Source organism: Podarcis pityusensis (assembly GCF_964106645.2).
Source record: "Podarcis pityusensis genome assembly, chromosome: 8".
Lineage (NCBI taxonomy): Eukaryota > Metazoa > Chordata > Lepidosauria > Squamata > Lacertidae > Podarcis > Podarcis pityusensis.
This window is the reverse complement of record NC_138033.1, coordinates 32,139,957-32,156,801: the sequence shown is the minus strand read 5'-3', so window position 1 is coordinate 32,156,801 and position 16,845 is coordinate 32,139,957. Positions and strand designations below refer to the sequence as shown.

General features: G+C 43.9%; 1 protein-coding gene across 4 annotated transcripts in view; it reads left to right on the top strand.

Moving 5' to 3' along the window:
• The window catches only part of THRAP3 (thyroid hormone receptor associated protein 3), a 40,703-nt gene extending 27,735 nt beyond the window's left edge, over positions 1-12,968 (top strand). For 3 of the 4 annotated variants that reach the window (XM_081019603.1, XM_081019604.1, XM_081019605.1), the window contains 7 exons: positions 1,525-1,697; positions 3,345-3,450; positions 4,692-4,776; positions 7,363-7,544; positions 10,083-10,275; positions 11,082-11,246; positions 11,585-12,968. In XM_081019603.1, the coding sequence (XP_080875729.1) occupies positions 1,525-1,697; positions 3,345-3,450; positions 4,692-4,776; positions 7,363-7,544; positions 10,083-10,275; positions 11,082-11,246; positions 11,585-11,806 (1,126 nt within the window). In that variant the 3' untranslated portion in view covers positions 11,807-12,968. The remainder of the gene's footprint in view (positions 1-1,524; positions 1,698-3,344; positions 3,451-4,691; positions 4,777-7,362; positions 7,545-10,082; positions 10,276-11,081; positions 11,247-11,584) is intronic. The other variant, XM_081019606.1, reaches the window with a different exon arrangement.
• The last annotated feature ends 3,877 nt before the right edge of the window (positions 12,969-16,845 follow it).

Below are 16,845 nucleotides of genomic sequence, written 5' to 3'. Positions count from 1 at the left end.
TTGAATATCACCCTAGCTTTCAGGTAGAACAAGCCATATAACTACTACTACTACTACTACTACTACTACTACTAATTTTATTATTTGTACCCAGCCACTCTGCACCTCCCTTCTGTTCTGAGCAGATGGGAGGGTGGATGTCCAGTCCTGACATCCATTGAAATGTGGCCATATTTAAAGACATGTGCTCAGTGCAGGAGAGTTTGAGCCTGTGAAACACAAACTTGAGCAAGAACAGCTAACAGTCTCTTGTGTATTGTGGTTTTTTCAAAGGATATTTGCTGAGAGCTTTCACGGGTACCATAGGAGGTACGGATTAGCACACTGGCATGTGTGGACACCATGTTACCAACCCTTGCCCTAATTAATTAATAAATTAATTAATAAAGTCCAAGGATCACCTGGAGCAAGCGAGCCAATCTACAGCAGAAAACAGCCCACCACCTTCCCAAGCCTTAAATACACTTTTGAAGTATGAGCAAAAGACATCCGAAAGGACAATTGGTTGGGCACAACTTCATGGTGCACATCATCACTGCTGCTGATAGCCATGGTAGCCCCAATGCCTGTAGAGAAATAATGCAGGGATGGACAGAGGAACATATGTGAACCTGCAAAAACCTAGGAATAGAGAGTTGTATCCAACTTAATTATACTCAGAGTAGACCCATTTGAAATTAATAGGCCTAAGTTATGTCTAGTGTTTTCAGTGCATCTACTCTTGAGTAAAACATTGCTCCTAAATTGATCATGAAGTGCCTTCAGTGACAAGTCTTTGAAGTGAACATGTTGCTTCCAGGCCAACTGTTTGTTCACTGGCCTCCCCACAAATGAATTCACACAATCTTGTTCCCCATAATCCAGAGAGTTGGTGCGCTGCAAAAAAGAAAAAGGTGCTTGACAATGATTGAAGTGGAACACAGCCAATAAACTTTCATAGCTAGACAGTGGTGTATTTTATTCCTCATACTGTTGGCTGTTGCTATTGATTTACTTGACATTTATACAAAGGCAAGTGTCTTGTGGCACTGTAGAGACTAACAGTTTTTTTCTGATAGGAGCTTCTGTGGACTGAACTCTGTCCATCCAGGCCAAGGTGTACAGAATCTGCTTCATGTCAAGAGTTCCTTGAGCCACCACCTTCTTTCTTAGTTGCTCAGCTGCCACGGTACAGTGGAACCTCAGTTGTTGAGTGTAATCTGTTCTGGAAGACCATTCGACATCTGAAACGTTCAACAACCGAGGCACAATGGGCGGCCGGCAAAATCCATTGAAAAAATGGAGACATGTGCCCCAGAAGTCGTTCGACTTCCGAGGTGTGTTTGAAAACGGAAACATTCTCTTCTGGGTTGTCGGCATTTGAAAGCCGAAATGTTCGACTTCCGAAGCGTTTGACAACCAAGGTTCCACTGTACCTTCTTGTTTTGTTCACTATGCCAGACAAACAAAACCACCTCTCTGGAAGTAGTTGCTTTTGGAGGTCATAACAATTAATGAGCATATCTTTGTGTGTTTCCCCACCAGCCCAAGCGGGATTTTGGCACAGGAGCGCAAACTGTGTCGTGATCTGGTGCACAGCAACAAAAAGGAGCAGGAGTTTCGCTCCATTTTCCATCACATCCAGTCCGCCCAGTCTCAGCGGAGTCCCTCGGAGCTCTTTGCTCAGCATATTGTGACCATTGTTCACCATGTGAAAGGTGAGTTGCATTTGAGACTGGTGTTAGTTTATTTATTGCTTTAAAACATTTCCATCCCACCCTTTATTGTACAGAATGATCCCAGAGTGGGTTACAACTGCCAATAAAATACTGAACAAACAGTGAAATGCAGATCACGGAACAAATTCTAAAAATATAAAACTTTTGCCAAAGTGTTGCTTAAGGAAAATACAGTTACTCCTGGAGCTGTCCTCTTGCTGTAGATCCATAGAAGGAAGGAGAAGACACTATGCAATCCTGCTTGTTTCGCTGGAGCTCTCTCTTCCCTCCCCCTGCCCCCTGATGAAGCTTATTCACTCTTGATTAGTGCTTCATCTTGCAGTTGGGAAGGTTTTCCAGTTGGGAAGAGTGAGAAATCTATTTTTAAAATTCTTGTCTCCATTTCACCTCTTTGTTTTATTTTCATTTTGGTCCTTCTGAGCTGTTCTGGTTTATGTGGGCTAAGTGGCTAATTGGCAGCCCCCTCCATTTTCTCTCTCCCCTGGTTACACTACAGATAGAGGCATGATAAAAGTTTTATCTACAGCTTTACTCATAAGGGAAAGAAAAGTTTTAAAGTAAGAGTCCACAACTGAATGCCCAAATTCTTTCTTTGGGTTTTTACGTACAATGCTTCAGCTGTGCTTGAAAATATGTGATCGGAAACTTCAAGTGGCACCAACGGTATCAGTGTATGTGGAAAAAATAGACATTCTTCCCTGACAAGTTCTCTGTTGGAGAAGTTGAGCTTAATTAACAGTATGGAGTTTCTCAGCAAAAAGGGCAGCATGTGGTCTGTGCATTCCTATCCATTTAGTGTCCATCTCTTCTCCCAAGCAGTCTGCTTTACCTGAATATCTAAGAGCAGGATGGATATTTGAGATGGGGATAAAGTACTAAGGTATCCTTTTGATATTCCGTAGACTCCTAGCCACCTGATACTTCCCCTCCCTCCGAAAAAATTAGATGGATACCCAGCCAGGGAAGATGACAATAAAAAGACTGTGTCTCGACTTTGAACATTGGACTATGGTATAAAAAATTGTGGAAGATTGCAATAGCAGAAAAAATAACCCATCTAATCCACATGTGGAAGAGAAATGAAAAATCTGACTCCTTTCATGATATTTGGCAAAACATTATTACTTTCACAAGTTGGACTATCACGAATATGGTCCCTCTCCAGCCAGTCTTCATATTTGGAAATCAAGATCAGTTGACACTATGGTTGTAGTAAGATCAGATTTGGAAATCAAGATCAGTTGACACTATGGTTGCAGTAAGACTGTCACTGTAGTTTTTCCTGTACAAAAAGATAAAGGAAAGTATGATGTTAACAATCTGATCAAGCTTGTAATGCTTTGCTGATCTTCATATGATGTCAGCCTTGTATTGGATCTTACACTTGAGACTTATCTGGTGTCTTAATTATTCTTATATGAGTAAAAGCAATTTCTTTTAAAAGTCTGCACTGCTTAACCTGCAGACAGATGGACCCATCTCCTTCCCTCTTTTCTCCTGCCTTCACCTTTATGTTGTTTGCTTCCTGAATCTGTTTCAGACCCTCCTGCAGAAGCCACTTTTATATTGTCCTAAAGTATAGATGCAATGTTAATGATGTGATATTTCCTCACTGCATATCAACAGAGCATCATTTTGGGTCTTCGGGAATGACATTGAATGAGCGCTTTACAAAATACCTAAAACGAGCAGAGCAAGAGTCTGCTAAGAACAAAAGCCCTGAAATCCACAGGTGAGTGCACCTTTGCATGTGATAAAGGCAGGTTGTGGGAGAAAATGTGCACCCTTGCCACAAAGAGTCCTCAAATGAATAGGCTTTGGCATAGCTCACCAGCACAAAAGCAGGCTGTCTACTAGACAAATCAGACTACTATCTGCCAAGTGTAGAGTTTTGACATGTACTTATAAAATCCCGATTTAAGAGACTTTTTGAATCGTAGCCATTAAGCAGCATAAAGGCTTGCATTTAGCTACTAGGCATTTGCTTGCTTATCATAAGCAAGTGCTTCTCATCCAAGGCAAACTCTGCCTTGCCCTGCCACTGTCTTGGGTGCCTATCCAGGAGAGAAAAAAGGACTTTGATTCAAGCATATTGAATCCACAACAAGAATAAAGTACAGAAATCAATAATTTGCTCCTCATGGTGAGGCAAGGATGTTGGAGACCCAATCCTTACAACTGAAACTCTTAAGCAGCCATTTTTCTGGTCTTCAGCAGGTGATGCCCACATAATTCAGCCATACTTTCTGATGGTTAGAAGCTTCCTTTTTAAAAAGGAAGCGAGTGGAGACTGAATTCTGAACCTTTTATCCATTGGAGGTTCATTCATTAGAGTGAATGGAGCACTGGCTAACCAACCTCAGTCTGCTCTCAGCCAGCTCCAACCTGCCTGCCTTCCTCTCATTTACAGCTAGTCCAGGGGGTTGCCCTGTCTGTCAGCATCATCCTCCTAAGTCTCTGTTGCCCCTTGCAGAACACAGTAGGGAGGTGGCTGAGGACAAAGTTGGAATAAATTGTCTCTCCTTGTTATTGGCTCTGCCTCTGCCTACTGTTTTGTCTCCCTGCCTTCTGTCCTCCTGTTCCCAATGGACACCAGCCACCACTGTTGCTACCAGAGTCTGCACGAATAAGTATGGCTTTCAGAGCAAGAAAGAGATAAACAACTCTTTGTTGTATCCATAACTCTTTAAGGTGCCTTAAGGTCCTGTATTGTTTATTTTTGAACAAGTCTCTGTTGTAGCTGAGGCTTACCAGCATCAACTTGCCCAAGGCCACTAGGGAGTCTCGTGATGGAACAGGAGATTGAATGTTCTATCCATAAATCAATTCAGCCCTGAAGTTTTATGTTTGTCATGTGCCATTCCTTACACTATAGAACTAAGGCCTAATTTATACATTCCCTGAATGCAAAAGGGAAGGCATTCCTTGACCTTTTCTTAATCATGCACACTCTTTTTTTCTTTTCTTTTTTAGGAGGATAGACATTTCTCCCAGTTCCTTTAGAAAACATGGATTCTCGCAAGAGGAAATCAAAAGTTCCAAAGAATCCAGCTACAAGGTGACCTGTTGCTTTGATCTGTAGTGAAACAAAATGTGTGCACTTCGGGCATGAACTTGTTTTTTATAATAAAAAAGTGATATTTTTGTTTAACTTGCTCTCTACTTAAGTTTGTGTTTTTCTTTCAAGGATGGGCATAATTCTAAAAATGAACTACAAAGGGTTAATTTTTATTATAAAAAAATGTATCAACAACCTTTGTGAAGTGGTTAGAAATATGGTAAATGACCCCAAAGTCAATTGAGGTTGAGCTTGAGACAAAAAAAATGGAATTTTGGAAACAAGTGACCTTGATGATGGAAGACTTTTTGTGATATTTTGCTGCTTGTAAGTATGACTAAATCACTTGTCTTACCCGTGATATTTCCAACCATGTTTTCAAAAAGACGTGCATGTCAGGAAGAGAGGAAAGTAAATCAAATCCATATCTGAACCAAGCACACAGATATTTTTTCTGCTAATGTGTTTTCTGTTGACTGCCGCTAGTTTATTTTAAAATGCTGCTCAGAATTAAAAACACTCTCCTGGGGGTCTTTAAAACTGTTACGGGCAGCGAAACAATTATATGCCCCTAATTTTAAAGGGAAAAATGACCATCTTGAGTTGAAGCATTGTCTGTTCACTTTCATACACGTTTGTCTTAATGGTTTTTAGCAATGCTGTTGAAGGGTTTGCTTTCATGTCATACCTGTGTTCTCAGTTTCTCCAAACACACTTGTCGCGTTTGAAAGATACTCGACTGCTGGATTTGATCTCTCTCTACCACACCATCCGACAGTGAACATGCCTGTGTGTGTGAATAGACACATACTTCAGGTTTACAAACAGTCAGGAGCTCCTTAGACGACTTCTTTATGAAATGGAACTACACAAATGGCTACAACAACTGATCTAGGTTCTGCTGATGAATGACATTTGATGGTGAAACGAGTTTCCATTCTGGCAATGACAGATCGGCTTTGTTTTATGAGTTGAAAAGAGTTCTCCTTCACTTATGGAAGGCAAAAGAACAAATACAGCTCCCACATTCAGCCATGCCAGCTTCTTTATTTTAATCAAAAAGTAGGCTAGAAGCTTGTGTAAGTAAAGTACTTAATAGAGAGCTGCTACCCATTCTTTTTGAGTTAAGGCGAAACTATTGCTCCCACTTTTCCCTGCCCTAGTTATTCCAAAGTCTTGTGCTGGACTGAAAGTTACCAAGTTGAAACAAGAAGCTCCACTGATTTTCTGTTTCAATAAATATCAAAGAGACCTGTAACAATTCAGAAATGACTTTGATCCTACTGCTGTTGACTGAAGATTTTCGTTTGCCCATAGAATTTAATCTTCTCACCACTTTCTCCTGTTCTTAGCCATTTCTTCCCAGATGTGCCACTTAAAGTATCCTAAATAAGGACAGGGATGATGAAATAGTGGGATGAGACAAACCTGTGTCTTTTTTGTGTTTTGTTCATGGGAATCTCATTCCGTAAAGTGATCTCCAAGGATATCTTAACTTTTCCAACTACAGCTCCAAACACACTGTTGATGCTGAATAAATGTTTGCTGTTTATAAGTATTGTTCAGAATAAGTAATATAGATACATTTATCTTGCACAACGTGTTCTGCTCTCAAAGTTCAAGTTCCCCCAAAATTCAGGAGCTTCTCGGCAATGGAGACAGGGAAGGGTGTGTGGAGACTGGATTGTAGCTGAATGGTAGAAGCAGGGAGTTCTGTTTTGCAGGGGGTGGGAGTGTGCAGTGAGCACAGCAGTGCAGAACACCTAAGTTCTAACTCTTGTCCCCTAGAAGCCAGGCCAAGCGTGGCTCCATTTGGTTGCTGAGTCTTCAGCAGCAGGTGTATGTTCAAATCTTTTTTCTGCCATCGTAAGTGTTAGAAACATGATGCCTCGTTTTTGTGCTTACGGTGCACAACTCTGAATTTGAGAGGTTATGCTGATTGAGAGCCAACTATGCAGCAGCCCCTTCAAGGCTCATTATGGATCTCTCAACAGCCAGTGGTGATTGGAGGGGGGAGCACACTCAGGAAGCCTGCCTCCCCAAATAACTCCTTCATTGGTTCTCTGGAATGTAGAGAATTGGCTCTATTATGATACTGGAGCTTAGACGGCCTGCACATTTCCCCTTCACTGTCCATAACTGCAGCCAATGTCTCCTGCAGTGAGAGGAGGGGGCGTCCCTTTCCAGGCACAGGGAAGGAATTCTCTTGTTCAGTCAATTCCCTGTAGAGCACAAGAATCTGTCAGAAGAGGAGAATACAGTTCTTAGCTTTGGCATATACAGATCATTGCCCCTGGAGCCTGTTGTTTTTCCTTTGGACATCAAAGGGTCTTGGCTTTGGCACCCAGTTTTGCTCCCTTGATTTGATTAATAATTACTTACGTTTGGCATAGAGAGAAGTGGATGCAGAAAGATTGAAATCTTTTGCGTGGATCTTGTGAAGTCATTCAGTCTGTGTATTAGCACCAGCATAACTTCCCTTGCTTGAGTATTTTTCAGTCCTGAGCAAGGTAAAAAGGGATGTAGTTGTGAAGGAATTGCTTAAGGCTCAGGTGTCAAGTCTTTCCCCTGTTTTTCTCTTTGCAGGCCGAAAGCAAATACAAAGAGGACCCAGTTGACCTGCGCCTTGACATTGAACGGCGTAAAAAACATAAGGAGAAAGATAAGCGAGGCAAGTCGAGGGAATCGGTGGACTCCAGACCCTCAAGTCATTCCCGGGAGAGATCAACGGAGAAAACTGAGAGGTCTCATAAAGGGTCCAAAAAGAAGTATGTAGGAGGAGAACATTCTCCACTTCTTCCTTCTTTCCTTCCCTTTTTATTTTAGATGTCACACACAAGAGTGATAGTGAGCTGACATAATGAAACCCCACATGGAAGAAGCTAGCAATGAAACATTTTCAGCCCAAGGGCTGCATTTCCTCAAGAGGAACCTCCCCAGGAGGTGCATGCCAGTGTGGGCGGGGCAGTGGATGCTCAGTAGGATATGTTCCAGAGGTTTCTACAGTCACACGTGCAGTTATCCAGCCTTGCATCCAAGAAAGTAAGAGGTGCTACCACAGTTCAAGGAGACATCCCAACCAGGCACAAACTGAAGGAAGGTGCAGAGCAGAACCAGTACGGGGTGTGGCCTTGTAAAAGTCCCAAGGGCCAGATAAAGAACCCTGGAGTTTCCCCTTCAGCCCCTGAGCCTGAGGTCCTTCCCCTCACTGGGCTAGTTGTTGATACTTGCTAGGATGCAGCAGGTGTCTGTGGGGCTGTCCTGTTACATAGCACAGGCTTCTGGGGATATGGAAAAGTGCTGTTTTTACATCCAGGCTTGCTAGGCCTCAGCTGTTGGGTCCAGCCACCCCCCTCATGTGCATTGCCTGTGGGCTGTACACTGTACCATAAGGTCTGCAATAAGTAGGCAAGCTGTTCCAAAAGGGATGCTTGTCCGTCATCACTGATGTTCTCATTGAGCAGTTGCTAATAAGCCTCCAAGGAACCAACCCTACATTTTCCCAGAACACAGTTTGTAGGGTTACTTATTGAAAGGACACGGGCAGGCTAGTCTAAGTGCATTTCAAGTCAATGTCTTTTACACTTATTTATTTGTTTATAAAAATATTTAAGTACCATTAATTCATTTTTTAAAGTTATAAATGTACATTTGTGATTGTTAGCTTAGCCTTTCCCCCTAGACGTCAAACGCAACTTTGCTTTTTCAAGCTAAGAGGGGTGGGTGTAAGAGAGAGGAGAGCTCTCTGGATCATTGGATGGGGCATGCTAGCATTGCTCAATGCTTTCCTGTCTGCATTTCTGAAACTTCCATTTTTGCAGCAAATAGCTGTGTGTTTGGGCCACTTTGGGCTGAATGAGGCACTATGCTGCCCAAGCTTAATAACAGCGTGTGTGATGTGCACCTCTGTTGCTGAATTGCACTGGAGCCCTAGAGAACAAGAAGCCACTCTAGATAAAGGAGGGGAGACTGTACGCTTGCTTTCATTTTTGGTCTGGAATCTCCTGACACAGAGACCCAAATTAATGATTCTCTTCAGTCACTGGAAGACAGCAGGTTACAAGCAGGGTGGTTGCGGAGGCAGGGAAATCCCTGCCTTTGGTCTAGGAGAGGGTAGGGAGTATGGTACTCTCCTATTTGTATATAGAAACATTGTCCAACAGGTCGATCAGGATTGACTTGTAGATCATGTGATTGTTTCTCGTCAATCTCTGTATATTTCTCTTTCCAGAAACAGCCCTTTCTCTGAGGAGCCAGCGTGCAGGGCTTCTCTCTCTCTCTCTCTCTCGCTCTCGCTCTCTCTCGCTCTCGCTCTCCCCCTCTCTCTCAGAAGGAGGAGAAGGAGAAGCAAGCGGGCGGAGGTGTACGCAGATGTAGAGGCTGGGCAAGAGAGAGAAGCCCTGTGCACTGGCTCCTCAAGAGAAAGGGCTGGCTTGGGTCGAGAGAGAGAGAGATGGTGCTGGACATTCCAGGATCTAGCCCTTGAGGAGAGGACTGCCTTGTCCTCCCTCCCCGCTGATGAGCTCTCTCTCACTGAGCGCAGCAAGGCTTACTCCTGAGTAAATACACAAGGGAGTGGGGGCCCTTCCTGGCTGCTGCCATCCCACTCACGCGGGGAGGGTTGTGGTGTGTGTGTATGTATGTGCAGCCCTGCACACTGGCTCCTCAAAGAGAGAAAGGTCTGGTTTAGGTTTACTCGAAAGGAAGGGGTAGGTTGGATCCAGGGGAAAGGGCTTCTACAGGTTCCATCCAGTTCTTAAGGTGGTGCTTGAAGGCTGTCAACTCTGCAGTTGAGTTTACCCAATTTATGTTTCAAACTATGGGGGAAATCACTGTGGCTGACATGTGCCCCTGACTCATTTGAAAAACAGCAAGAGTCTGGGGTACTTTAAAGACGAGCTCTTGTGAACAACAATCCATGCATCATGCTCTGATTATGTAGAACCCTGTCCTCAATGTTATTTTCTTATGTTATTACAAGTATACAAATTATGTATTTAAAAAAAAAATTGATTTATGATGAACTTTTCAGGTTTTATGGAAGGGACTATCATTTGTTACTATTTTTATCATAAGCCCAGCCTAGTATAATATGTTTAAGTTGAAGAACGACAATGGGAGAGTGTGGTGGATCACTGCCAGTTTTTGATATTGGATGGTAGATCTCAGGCTACCTTTGGTTGGACATGCCTGGTATATATCATGTGGTGAAGTTGCGGGGAGAGGTGGAGGAATGACTGACATTGAGGCAGTAGAGATGTGCCCTCCCCTGACATTCATATATCTCTCTCTTTGCCTTGACTTAGGAAGCACCGGCGTGTGCGGGAGCGATCTAGGTCAAGCTCCTCGTCATCACAGTCTTCCCGCTCCTACAAAGCAGAGGAGTACCCCGAGGAGACTGAAGAGCGAGAGGAGGCTGCCCCTGGCTTTGACAAATCCCGCCTTGGGACCAAGGAGTTTACGGGCCCAACTGATAGGGGCAGAGCCCGAGGAACCTTTGTAAGTTGTCCTTTTGGAGGGTGTGTGCCCTGGGCCCTTGTTCCAGGGTGATAAGTCAAAATAGTTTTGAATTGTGGCAGAGCTGGAGTGTGGACAGGCACCTCCCAGCTTTTGAAAGGGGTTCAGTGTTAGGTGTTGGCAGCTACCCAGTGTAAGGGAGTCGTTCTTGCTTATAAAATTTGTCTCACCTCTTCCACATATTTACTGAGTACAACTTCAGGGTCTTTTTCAGAAGAAGTTTCCTATTTGTGGTGAAAGGGCAAACTTTTTTTTTTAACAATATGATATGATATACCAAAAGCAACAAAACCATAACATTATAGTGCGCATCAGTTGCTCAAGGAAGTGTAACGAGCCACACCCAGAGGCTCACATCCAGACCCAAAAATCAGTCAGAATCTGAAGGACAATTTAACCAAGAAGGAGCCTAGCTAATAGGTTGAGCCAAAAGGGTTGGGTTTGTTTTAGTAAATGGGAGTATTATAGCACCTCTCTGCCCAGCTATGTAATGCAAAAAGGGATATCAAGTGCCTACGGATTTGTCATGTTTACTTAGCCCTCAAAATAGTGCTATTGGGTCAGTTTTTTTCTGGAAAGACAGTAGCCCACACCTTGAATACAGAAGTGTGATGAGTGTTTCTAGTGATGGGCAATTTCCATTCTATCTGTTGCTAAGAGATAAACGATCAGGTCTGTGTGTGTAGTGCTCCAGAAATCATGACGGCCATCCCAGGCCCAGCCAGATCCCCCTTCTTTCTGTTGCTCGCTTTTTGACGTTCCCTTTCTTCCTCTGCTCCTGATGACAGCAACAGTTCCGGGCCAGGGGTCGTGGCTGGGGAAGAGGGACCTTCTCTGGCAACAGCAACAACAACAACAGCAGTGGCGGCAGCGGCAGCACCGACTTCCAGAAGCGGAGCAGGGAGGAGGAGTGGGACCCCGAGTACACCCCCAAGAGCAAGAAGTACTACTTGGTATGTGCCCTGGGGGTGAGGTGGGCATGTGGCTGTGAGCTGCCTGCACAGAAGTTGTCCCTTCCACCAGGTGACAGGCCCCAAGTTGGTCTTGCCGTCATTGTCTCCTCAGCCATGCAGCATTACTGGAGGGCTTACTTGCAAAATGCAGAGGCTGGGGGGCATATTCCAGGGTGTTTATCCTCCCCTGTCTGTGTGGGAAATGTAGCAGCGGCCACTGGGGAAAGGAGAGGGGGTGGACAGAGGTGGGGCCTTCTGGTGGGCTGTTGAGGAGCTCTGCATTTGTTGACTGACAAATACCTTTTTTTCTTCTTCTTCTTCTTCTTTTCCCTTTGCAGCATGATGACCGTGAGGGCGAAGGGGGTGAGAAATGGGTGAACAGAGGCCGGGGAAGGGGCATCTTCCCCAGAGGGAGGGGCCGTTTCCTGTACCGAAAATCGAGCACCAGCCCCAAATGGGCCCATGACAAGTTTAGTGGTGAGGAGGGAGAGATTGAGGATGATGAGAGCGGGGCTGAGAACAGAGAGGACAAAGAGGCCCTTCAGTCGGTGGCGGAGTAGCAGTCTCAACAAGTGGAAAGAGGGTCCTGAGACCCTGAAGCAGCAACAGCTGTTGGAGGGGGGACTCTGTCAGTCTGGACTGTAATTGATCCTTATTGACTAGTTGAATGTTCTTTTATTTTCTCTTTTTTAATTTTTCAGTGATCTCATGGAGGACAGTGGAGTGAGTTCTGCCCAATACTATTGGCAATCAGTTTTTGCGCGCTCGCTCTTTTTAATGTGATGATACATGTGGGAAATTAATTCCCTGCTCTTTGTTTTCCCCCTTTCTTCCTGTTTGTGGATATTCTTTTTTAGAAATCCTTTATTTTAAGCGTTTGCATATATATACATATAAAAACAACACCCCTTAAAATGGTTAACTTCAGAAAGGCGTTTGTGGTTCTTATATATAGAAGAAAAATGCATGTGAATAAACATCTGACTAGAAACTGTTGGGACCAAACTCTGTGGTGTTCTTAATTTAAAGGAACTTTCCCTCTGCTTGAATTTGGAGTCGTTTCTCTTTAAAGAATCGCCTTTTGTTTTTTCCCTTTTTGTGCTGAAGTTCTAAAGTGTAGCATGGCACAGTTGAGGGGGAAGGACCCAAGCTCTCCCCACCACAACCACCAAAATGCAAAACTGCTCTTGGCTAATGTTCGCAGCATCTTGGTCCGTTCACTCTAGATTTCTTGCATACCCTCTTTGCCTCCAATTGTGAATCTGAACACTATTTTTGGGGTCACATAGTTTTCTAAGAAACTTGTGAATATACTAGGTTTTAAAAAAGAAATCCAGACATATAGCATGAGAAATGAGGATTTTTTCCAGTATTTTTATTAATCTTTTTATAAAGCAATTTTGACTCACTTCTGTGATGGCCATGGGTAAGTTGCTGACAGTTGGTTTTGTGATTCTCTTCAGCTTTAAATCCGCAGCACTCGAGAAACATGTCGGGCAGGTGATGTGCTCACTCTCCCAAGCCAGCTACAGAGACTGTAGTTGCCCTATGGAGAAATCTGTCCCCCTGGAAATGAGACTTTGCAGTGCTTCTCTTTGTTCCCCTTTTCCTCTCTGTGCTATAAATAGAGCTCATTTTGTGGGACTGGTGCAGTTCTTGCTTAGCAAAGCCTGCAAGCTTTTGTTTTGACTCCTTGTTCAAATAAAATTACATTGAAATGGACCATGCAGACCTTTTTTTATTGCTGCTTTTATTGAGCCTCCACCCCACCCCCCAAAATAGGGTTGCAACATAACCTTACATCAAACAGGGCCAACATGATAGTGTTGGGCAAAACAAAGAAAAAAGAGTTGTTCAGAGCTCCTTAAGGGTAGCAGAAAAATGCTCAACTTGCCACCCTTGATCCCAGTAGCCGTATGTTTAACATTGCAAAGAAGTGTGTACATCCACAGAACGCTGTACATCTGTAGGGCTCTCCCTACGTGGTTGCCCAAATGAGTGGAAGAGCCTCCGTCCTTTTCTCACCCAAAATGCCTAGCTGATGTGGCCTTGTAAAGCACTTTCTTCCATCTCACATACTCCTGGAATCCCGGGTGGGGGCTTGTTTTGAAGTCTCCTATAGAAAAGAGAGAAAGTGGGGGAGCAAAGTATTAGAACTGGAGGCTGCATTTGGGTTCTACAGATTCCATTGTAGAAGCCACTGCATCGTGAAGGAGAGAGTATGACCAAGCAGTGCATAAACAAAAATGCCTGTAGGCTTTCTAGATACTGTAATTGGCTTTGATCTTTTGTCAGCCCATCAGCTCACATAAGGCAAATTTTAAGGATGGGTCCATGTGCATACTTGGGAGTTTTCTTTGTGGAATATTTCCTTTCTGTGAAACACACCTCTGCACAGACAAAAACCCTGAATGACCTGGTCTATAAATTATGCAAATTAAGAAAAAAGCCTTTTGTTTGGGAGGAGGGTGCACTTAAGAGAGAACTGTTCAAAAGACTTGAGTGGCGTATTAGGTAGGTGCAAAGTTTAAACCCTTCGGGAAACGGGGAATATTGGCGAGCCCTGTTCTTTCCAGCAGCTATGCTCCCCCCCCCCCCCAGTTTTTAATTAAAACTCCAGCCAACCTGCCCTGTTGCCTGAGGCCATAATTAGAAGTGAATATAAAAATGTGCTGGCAGTTCTCAGAGCTCCTGTGCTGGGGCACTGTGGCGCCTGCTGGGCAAGGCAGGTGCTGCCAAGGAGTCTTCTGGCTCAGATCTTTTAGATACCGTGGTACCTCGGGTTAAGTACTTAATTTGTTCTGGAGGTCCGTTCTTAACCCTAACCTAATGGGGCCTTCTGCTGCTGCGCCACTGGAGCACGATTTCTGTTCTCATCCTGAAGCAAAGTTCTTAACCTGAAGCACTATTTCTGGGTTAGCGGAGTCTGTAACCTGAAGCATATGTAACCTGAAGCGTATGTAACCCGAGGTACCACTGTACTTCATTGCACTTCCATTCATTCTTCCTCTCTCTCCTTTGAGTGGGGGCTTACCCTGGACCCCCTAGGTTGCTGCACAACAAACAGGGATTATGAACATTTCTGTCCAAACAACAAGTCTTCTGCACCACCGAGGCTCTGGATTGTGTCATGTTGAGGGCAGCAACACATTTAAGAAGAGGAAACAGCAATTCTGCAGAAACACAGCTGTCGCCTGATTTTCTCTGCATGGTGAAGAGAAGATTTCTATCCCCTTCACACGTTACAGGGTCTGTCTACTGGGTTCCCAACACATGAAGTGACTAAAAAAACCAGCCTGCGAGTTGTGCTTTATGGGTCTCTGGGTCTTGAAATTTCTTAAATGGCACCATTCCCAGGCTGGACCTTGGATGGCAACCAATCAGTTGAGATTTGGGTTTACCCTGTCCTACCTTTAAAAATTAAAGTAGGAACAGTCCAAAGTTCAAAATGACATGCTTTAGTGGCTTTAAGGCAGCAGGGTGGTTTTTTCAAAAACACTAGAATGGTATTCTTGACTCAGCCCATCTGACCCTGGTAGTAAATGATTAGCATTGGGCTTTTCTGGATCTGGTGAATGATGGCTGCAGACCCTACAAAGAGCTGCTAGAACACCTTTTTGCAGGCCACCCCAATGGTGGATGATTTTGGTCAACCAATATTACTGAGTGTGGCAAAGGTGAAAGATGTATTTGAGATTAGAACTAGTACCTTGAACTGTGCTTGACAGCAATTCTACAGAAAACCAGCCTCAGATGCCAGAGCATTTGAGTCATGTTCTAATCAAAAATCCATATTGGGGCAATATCATTTATTATTTTGAGTTCTCCAAAACTTTACACCAGACTAAATAGGTAGCTAGTTGGTCCTTTGTGTGTCTCAGGTGGGGTGGGGTCCAGAAACCACGATGCAGTAACACTTTAATTACAGTCAGTCAGATTATCACAGGGTTGTGAGCAAGCTTTAGTGTAGAATTCTTCAGCAGCTTGGAGTAAAGTGCACAGGAAAGTGCGGGCAGGAGCTCAACATGATGTAAAAGTCCCTAAAACCTACAGTGTGTAAGCGTCTTTAAGATGGAATGCAGGAGGAGCTGTTCAGGCATAATTAGATCATTAAAATGGGGGAGCAACTTTCCTTGCTGCTTTGTGGCATTAGTCCCGTGGGGATCTCATACCAAGCAAGACTGATCCATTATTCCTGTACAACACCTCTGGTAGCCTATCTTGAGACTTTTAATTCGGACTTTGGGGCACAACATACCAAACATCTCCCTTTCCCCTTTAACATCCAACCCGAAAAGGACTTCCAAGAACCAGTAATGCTTGTTCTTGGCTTTGACGTTTGGGTCCTGCTATAAAGGTATTACTCTCAAGGTGGCTCAGTTTTTTTACAAAGTCCTTATGATTTGAGGCGCAAAAGGACTGCTTAGATGTAAGAAGGGTGTGGAAGCCTTGTTCTAACGCAGGCTTCCTCAACCTTGGCCCTCCAGATGTTTTTGGCCTACTACCATGATCCCTAGCTAGCAGGACCAGTGGTCAGGGATGCTGGGAATTGTAGTCTCAAAACATCTGGAGGGCCGAGGTTGAGGAAGCCTGTTCTAAGGGTTGAGTTTTCTGGGTGGGACTCTCCCAGGTCTAGGAAACTGGAGCAAAACCTATTCCCTCATCTGTCTCTAAAGGAAACTTTAGAGGACTGTCCTTCCGTAAATCCCCTGGCCAGGAAGCTAGAAGTTACCTACCTTGAGCAAAAGATCCTCTGCAGCCTGGTTTCCATCAAATGTGTTGCACTAATGGGTCAGCTGGTTGCCCATTAAATGTTAGGTGCTTATTTTATGGCACTGTAAATTGCCAGAGAACAAACAGGTACTTCTGCTTGTGTGGGGTCAGGCAAAGTTGGGATGACATCATCTCAATAAAAAAGCCTAATTTGTGGGTGGTTGGCTGCAGGGGTGGGGGTGGGGAGGCAAAATGTTCACATACAGAGTTGCATTCATGTCAACTAACTTACTGTGCATTTAGGTTCCACGGCACCAAAAAGATAAAATAGATCTAAGTCTGTACTGGGGCAATACCTTTGTTAGGTCAATCCAAATGGAATAAAATATATGCAAGCTTTTGAGTTCCCTGGAACTCTTTATAAGCCTTGATGTTTAAAGGGAAGCAGGTGTGTGTGTTGGTATTTTAAGAATTAATGTGTTAGGAGCTAGCAAACATTCAAACGAGGTGTTTTCAGGTGCTTGCTAGTTTCACGTTTCACTCCAGCCTCTGAGTCTAGAAAGAGCAAGTTCATAATGGCCTAAATGAGGGGGATGCGTCTTCCTAGGAGGCTGTGGTGCAGAATGAAACCGGAAAACACCTAGAAGTGAATGTCTCTGGCTCCTCCACTACTCAATCTTAAAACTCACCAGGTGTAGAGATGTTGTTCTTGGTTTATTTTATTTGTCACCTAATACAAAATCTCTCTAAGTGAGTTACACAATTAAAAAGCAGCCACCAACAACAAATTAACAATATCCAAACACAGAGAGAAACAGCTATTATTATCATAATGCCTCAGAAGTCTGGGAGAAGACTCTTAACTTGGTGCTGAAAAGCTGTTAAT